Source organism: Apis dorsata, unplaced genomic scaffold (genome assembly GCF_000469605.1).
Source record: "Apis dorsata unplaced genomic scaffold, Apis dorsata 1.3 scaffold_46, whole genome shotgun sequence".
In the NCBI taxonomy this organism is placed as follows: Eukaryota; Metazoa; Arthropoda; class Insecta; order Hymenoptera; family Apidae; genus Apis; species Apis dorsata.
The window spans coordinates 159,534-166,405 of NW_006263348.1; the positions used below are offsets into that span (position 1 = coordinate 159,534).

Sequence of the window (6,872 nt, forward strand, 5' to 3'; positions counted from 1 at the left end):
CTCTACCCATTTTTCGTCCGCCTAATGCTACCTCTATTCTCCTTTCCAACCATCCACTATGGCCTGATTATTTCCTATTCTCACATGGAACTCAAACGAGCTTGACTTTCTCATTATTTACGTATCGCACGACCGAAAATGAATAACTCGTATCTCTTCCTCTCTCTTGTCGTTTTTGAATAATAATGGGACTTGTTGTTGCTGATAATTGTTGACTCGTAATTCCTCGGATAATAAACGGTAAAATCGGATAATAAACGGAATGATGAACGAGAACAATAATAACATTTGAATTTACTTAATAAAGAATCTCATTTTGTCAGAGATCGGTGCATGAATTTTATATTGCCAAGAATTTAAAAAATTCTAGCAAAAAATAGAAATGCTTAATCTCCCCCATTCCACTATCGCACGAATTGTCTTTTGAAAACTACTTAACAGACCATATTCGAATTAAGAATGATCCTACGATGTATTTTAAGTTTAATGAAATTTCTCCATTTCTCGCTCCAATTTCTTTTCCCTGCATAGCTAAGGGATATTAAATTCTTTCCCCCTTTTCGTATCTATGGTTAAATATTTACCATTATATTCTTTTTCTCCTTTCACGAAAGAAATATCGATCATCGATTCGAGAAATCTTCGATTCGAGTTTCCACTGAAATCCACCGAGTCGGAATTGGAGGGGCGCGAAAACGGAGAGGTGTTGATTAAAAGGATCCCAAATTAGATATTCTAAACTTGGCGATTCCTCCATTCTTTTAATTTCACTTTGTTACGCTCTCTTTCCGTTATTATTACTTTAAGTTGAGAAGGTGGAGAAAGTTTCTCAGGAGCGGAAACTTATTAATCGATACAGAGCGCGGTGAATAAAAAGAAACAATGGTTAACTTTCATGAGTCGTTTTAACGAATTAATTCCATCGAGAAGGACAAAAGAAGAATGAACGACCTCTCTGCGAAACTACGTCTATTCGACGCGTGGAATTTCCTACGCCATACAATATTTATTAATTTATTTTAATATTTTATCTCTCGCGACGAGTAATTTCATTTTGTTTAATCGTTAAAGTTGCACATTTTTATGTAAATATTACAAAAATATCAAATAATTCTTCAAAATAAGACGAAGATTATGCTTCAATGCTATCAATAGATACGAATTAACATTTCTTTCTATCTATCTCGTTCAAACATCTACCATATAAGAAACCAAGGAGAATCACATTTGATGTCTCTTTAACGACGAAAATAAATTCTAAACAATAATCCGTTTATCAGGATCAGATCATTCGTATCGTTTCTCGCGGATGGAGGACGAGATTAAATTCGTATCGACGAATAGAAAATTGGTTAAAACATTTTCCAAGAATAGAGAAAGTTATATAAAACCAGTGTCGATTGATCTCGCACGCGACGTTGAATCTTGATGGACTAATTCCTAAAATTGCAAAGCCGCGGAGTAATAGACGGAAGCGCGCATTTGCGAAATCGAGCGTGCGTTCCCGAGTCGCTCGATTTACCGCCGCTCCTTCGTGTCTTCGTTTCCATCCACGGCGGTGCAAAGAAAGTAGCGGCACAAAGGAGGGTTGACATCGATACAAAGAGCACGAAAAAACCTCGTCCGCTTCTCTTTGTGCCCGCGCGATGATTTCGAATCATTTGGTTCCATTTGGATCGTTAATGTCAACGCATATTAATCCTTGTCGTTCTTGCGACGATATTCCTTTTGAAAACCCGTATTCGTAGTTTTTCTACGAAATACTCTCTTTCTAACTAATAGTGTATCGTCAAAATGAGTAAAGTAAAGAATGCTATCGAATAGAGTCAGTTTTGAATAAATCGTGGAGAGATATTCGAGAAGTGAAATTTAGAAGATGAAGAATTGACAATTCTCTAACAAACACTCTACTTCCTCGATAATTATCCTAGAATCTTCCAACAAATGGCGTTATTGTGTTTCGCAATTTATACACGATCCCTCCAATTAGTACGAGCGCTATTATTATTTCCTTACAAACGTAATATAATATTATGGATGGGTAAACGAGTGAGAGGAGTAGAGAATCGGCCGAAAAGTGGCGGAGTGAGCCGCTCTAAATTCGATAACGACGGAAAGGTGACCGAGCCGCTCTCGACATAAATCTAAAAGATGATGTCACGTCCAAGTTTCGCGCTTAACGACATCATGTTTATGTTAATCCAACAAACGTATTTTTAATGAGGAAAGTCTCGAAGTTTGGATCGACGAAGGGAAGTGGTGGTACGAAAGAAAGGCCAACAGTTTTCTAACAGCCGCGCGGTTACGGTGCGCTCCCTATCATCGTTAGTCACGGTGAACCTGAGACCGTTTAACACAGCGTTAAATACAGAAGGAGGAGGGGATGGAAAACAACTCGGATTATCAACGTTGCGAGATGGAATACCCTTTTTCTTTCTTCCTCCTCTCGTTACGTCGAGCCGTTATCGTTCGTCTCTTTTATCGCGGGAGTATTTTAAATTACGGTCTTCGTGTCAGCCGTAAAACTACAGTCTGCCAACAACGTTTTAGGAGCGGCAGAGCGGGGGGTGGATGCAGCTCTTTCCTTCGTACCTCGTGTAATTTCGATGGAAAGGGGAGGATGCGAAAAAAAGTTGCAACAAACTGTTCTACCAGCGAAGCAACCGCATCACAAAGGAGGAGCAACGTATATCGAAGATACGTGAAAAAAAGAGAGAGAGATAAACAGTTCTCCTCTACCCTCTAATAATCTTTCGGAAATCGCGATAACCCTCGTGATCATCGGGTTCTCCGCGCAAGAGAAGGGAAGGATAAAAAATTACCGATCGAACACACGTACCTTTGTGCGGTGTTAGCGGCCAGGGATGTAACGGGGAGCCGGCAACCAGCCAGACACATGCCAGCAACACTCCGAACATTTTCACCCCCATCCACTTTGGACAGACGGAAACTTCCCTGCTTGTCCTTTCTCCTCCCCTCCTCCGCTTCTTCAACTTCCACGTTGCAGTAGTCCGTTGTTCTTCTCTTCTTCCACCTACTCCTCCTCCTTTGTCCTTTACTTTTCACCCTCTTCCTCTTCTCGTCCCACACGTGCACACTCTCTATTATTTTCTCTATGTTCTCTCTTCTCTGCTATGTATATATGTATATTTTTTCTCTCTCTCTCTTTCGTGTGTTTCGACTACCTTTCGACGGAAACCTTTTGCCAGAAACGGTTGGCCAGACACGTGATCGTGCACCGAGTTATCGAACCGGTATCATAGTCTCCGTTAATTAAATCGGAGCTTAGGTTCGAATCGTTATATCGTTCTTTGAAAGACGAAGGACAGAGACGTTGTTATAGATATAAAGAAGAGAAAATTTCAAAATTATCGGTATCTTGTTATGCTTGTTCCGGATGTAGATGAGGCTGTCAATCCCTTGTCCACGTTCTATTTCGTTGAATCGTTTCCACGTGTCGTGCATGTATATTCGGCATACCACGTTCACGTTCGTCCTCTCGGGTTGGAAGTAAATTCCAGTTCGAGAAGAGGGGCAGGAAAGAGTAATAGGATGCACGAGATTTCGAGGAGGCGCCCCCTCGCCGCTGGCTCGATTCGCCCTCGGACATCGCGTTGGACAACAACACGTTGGATATTCCTTTAAAAGTCACTGTCACAACGACGAAAGGATTATCGTCATTCCACATTTGCATCACCACTTTCGATAAAAAAAGTTGGACGGTTTTCGACACACGATCTCTTCCAAGTAACACGTCTGAACCCCATCGCCAACCCTCGACCCCATAAGGATATTATCCTCACTGCACCCTTTCTATCTCACTTAACCCCCTACCAACCCACCCCTATCCCAGTTTTAACCACTCTACGTATCGCATTTTTCATCCCCCTCTTCGTTCCATTGTAATTGCGAATTCTCGTCCCGAGAACGAAACGTCTCCCGACCGACGCATCCCTCGGATTCCTCTCTCCTCCTTTATCCTTGAGGGGAACGCTCGCGTGTTATCTCGAGATCGATAGCGATCTCCTGGCGCAGCGACACCGGCACATGTGGGGGTACACTTATCAAACTTGCGGCGGACACTTGCCTGCTACATCCTTTGCCTCCTTTCCCCGCCGGATAAGGGAAACGGCGTCAAAGGCGAGCCTCTGCCTTCCCCCCAAACTCGGTGGATCCGTATCACGCGACGCGACCACCTTCGGCCATCCTTCCTCGTCCCTGCCCCCCTCCAACGGGATCCCTCCGTCTAATGAAATAGTTGGCGTGGTTGACTGGTTATTAAAGCGGCCCCCGCCGCTCAAAGGAGCCGCCGGTGATCAACGTCCTCCATGCCGACATTCGCGGTTCTTTCCACGAGGTATGCGTGCCTGGAAAACGATCGAAACCACTCGTTTTTATATTGTTTCGCTATTGGAAGACACGGTTATCGAGGGCATTGGTATCGTGATATGTGGTTTTGAATCGGAGGTTACATTTAGTTAATATTATTTTCGAATGAATTTTTTATAAGATTGAAAAATTTGTGTATCTGTTAATATTTTAAGGGCTATCTTTGGTGGATGGATTGAAGAGATGGGCAACTTTTCGCATTGGAACGAAGTCTCTTTCTATCTTCGTTTCTATTAACATAAATTTCAGACAATTCTTAGTACCATCGATTCGAATTAAAGAATTGTCTTTCCACGCAATACTTGGTCACATGGTTATATAATTTTATAATATTAAATGTTGAAAAATCTAGAGAATGCGGATGAACGTGGAAAATATCCGCAATGTAAATATTACATTCTTCCCTTATTTTTTGTAATCTATTTTTTACGGTAAATTACTCCTCGTTCCGTGTGTATTCGCGTTGTAACCCGTGAAATAAAAATAAATAAAATATTATTTCTCTCTCTCTCTTTCTCTCTATTCATTTATTTTTCTCTTCCCTCCCCGCAATCGGTGTACACGCGCGTCTCCGCGAAGTTTAATTTCACGACCGCAAAACATTTGCAAGTTTATCGAGCGAGGTCACGATCGCACAAGTATTGGAAGTATTTAGCAAAGTTGCATTTTAATTGGATGCAAATAAAATTCGCGCCGCTAACGAGCGAAGCTTCGCATCTGAAAATGTTTTGCGGGGCGACGCATTCTTCCTTCCTGCTTTTCTTCTCCTCTTTTTCTCCCCCCCGAATCGTAGCTTTTTGTTCGTGGCTTCGCTACGATTTCGGAAAAAGAGGAGATCGACGATGGCGTATAATTTGATTCCAAGATGAATGTGAAACGTGTGATGATGAGATAATCGTCTTTGAATATATTTAAAATATTAATCGTTCCATCAATGGTGGAAAAAAATAATATACGAATAATTTTTTAATTTTTCCAAGGATTTCAAAAATTATTCTTGTATATATTTTTTAATTTTTTTTTTTTTGAGAAGCGAACGATTTTGAAATATCGTTATATCGTAATAATTTTATCAAGTAATCGTACAATTCCTATTCTATATTTTAATTTCCCCATTGTCGATGTTTCGAACCCATTTTTTTAAAAATGAAAATTTTTCCAACAAAAGAATAATTAACGGCACGAGGACACATTTATATATTATATATTCGAGGAAAGAATTAAAACTATCGGTGCATTAAATTCATACAATTATTTTTATAGAGTTTATTATGTCGTAATCTCATTTTATTAATTAGTCGTATAGCTCGCGTTAAATATTTCATAGCTTACACTTCCTTGCATTTCTGCATTGTTACGGAAATCCAATTAAACGAACGATTTATCTTTGTCCTGCAGGATAACAGCTACCTTGGCTGTATTAATTAATTTATTTGCGAAATATTATTACCTTACTTCACAACGACTGTCTTTAAGTTATAATGTTTCATCAGTCTCGTTATCGTTACTCTTAATTAATACAAACAACCTAGACAGTCGTTTCTATCGTCGTTCGCTTTCGCGACTTTGGAAAAGTCTTTACGGAACGTTTAATGACGTTTTTTGAAAAACAAAAATTTATATAAATACAACGCGATCTACGATGAAAACAACAGTGAATCCGTGTTGTTGCTGATAATGTAACCAACTATTTTACTACCTTTGTCAAAAATTTATCCGTCATATACAAAATTCGTTAAAAAATATCATAATTTTTAAAACGTTATGGTATAAACACAAAAAACGTGGAAATATTAAATCAGTTCAGATATGAAGCAAACAATGAAGAATAATTTAAATTTTTGTACATCGCGAAGAAAAATATAACTATATATAGTTACATTTATTTATTCTATAAAATATATTTATTCTATAAATATATACACGTTTAATAAACGGACCTTATATCCGTGAATTGAAACACGCTATCGATTTCCCAAAATCTTTCTCTTAAACCGCAATCCTTCATCATCCTCTCCTACGAGCAATTGAAAACCCTCCGACTAGAGGGTGATTTGTACCTACGATGTAAAACGATGCCGGGCTTTATCGTATTAAATGGTACAACTACAATCGAGACGTGCACTCCGAGTAACCGAGTTACTGAATTTTAATTGCAAAGCTTCCACCTTGTTTTCGTAGCCCCTTATCGTGTTTTCGCTATTTATCACCTGCCGCACGGAAACCCCCGGTTTCATCCGCGTCTTCTTTAGTCACGCGGACCCTTTGTACACCGATTTAACCGACGAAACACAATTAACATGTTAATTACCTGTTTCCGATACCCATGCTGTTTGCTTTCCCGTTTTTAATTCTCGCTAACTGCCCAGTTACTGAATTTCACTCTCCGGAAAAGTAACTAACGAAACGCATTTTCCAAATGTTTTGTGCAAATGTAACGATCCTTTGTAATTACCATTTTTTTTTTTTTTTTTTTTTTTAAT

General features: G+C 39.5%; 1 protein-coding gene across 1 annotated transcript in view; it reads right to left on the bottom strand.

Annotated features, from left to right (window-relative positions):
- Nucleotides 1–3,108, bottom strand: part of LOC102670923 (disintegrin and metalloproteinase domain-containing protein 10-like) — a 156,639-nt gene extending 153,531 nt beyond the window's left edge. The window contains exon 1 of the mRNA XM_031514597.1: nt 2,840–3,108. Within this exon, the coding sequence (XP_031370457.1) occupies nt 2,840–2,930 (91 nt within the window). The 5' untranslated portion in view covers nt 2,931–3,108. The remainder of the gene's footprint in view (nt 1–2,839) is intronic.
- Nucleotides 3,109–6,872: the final 3,764 nt, after the last annotated feature.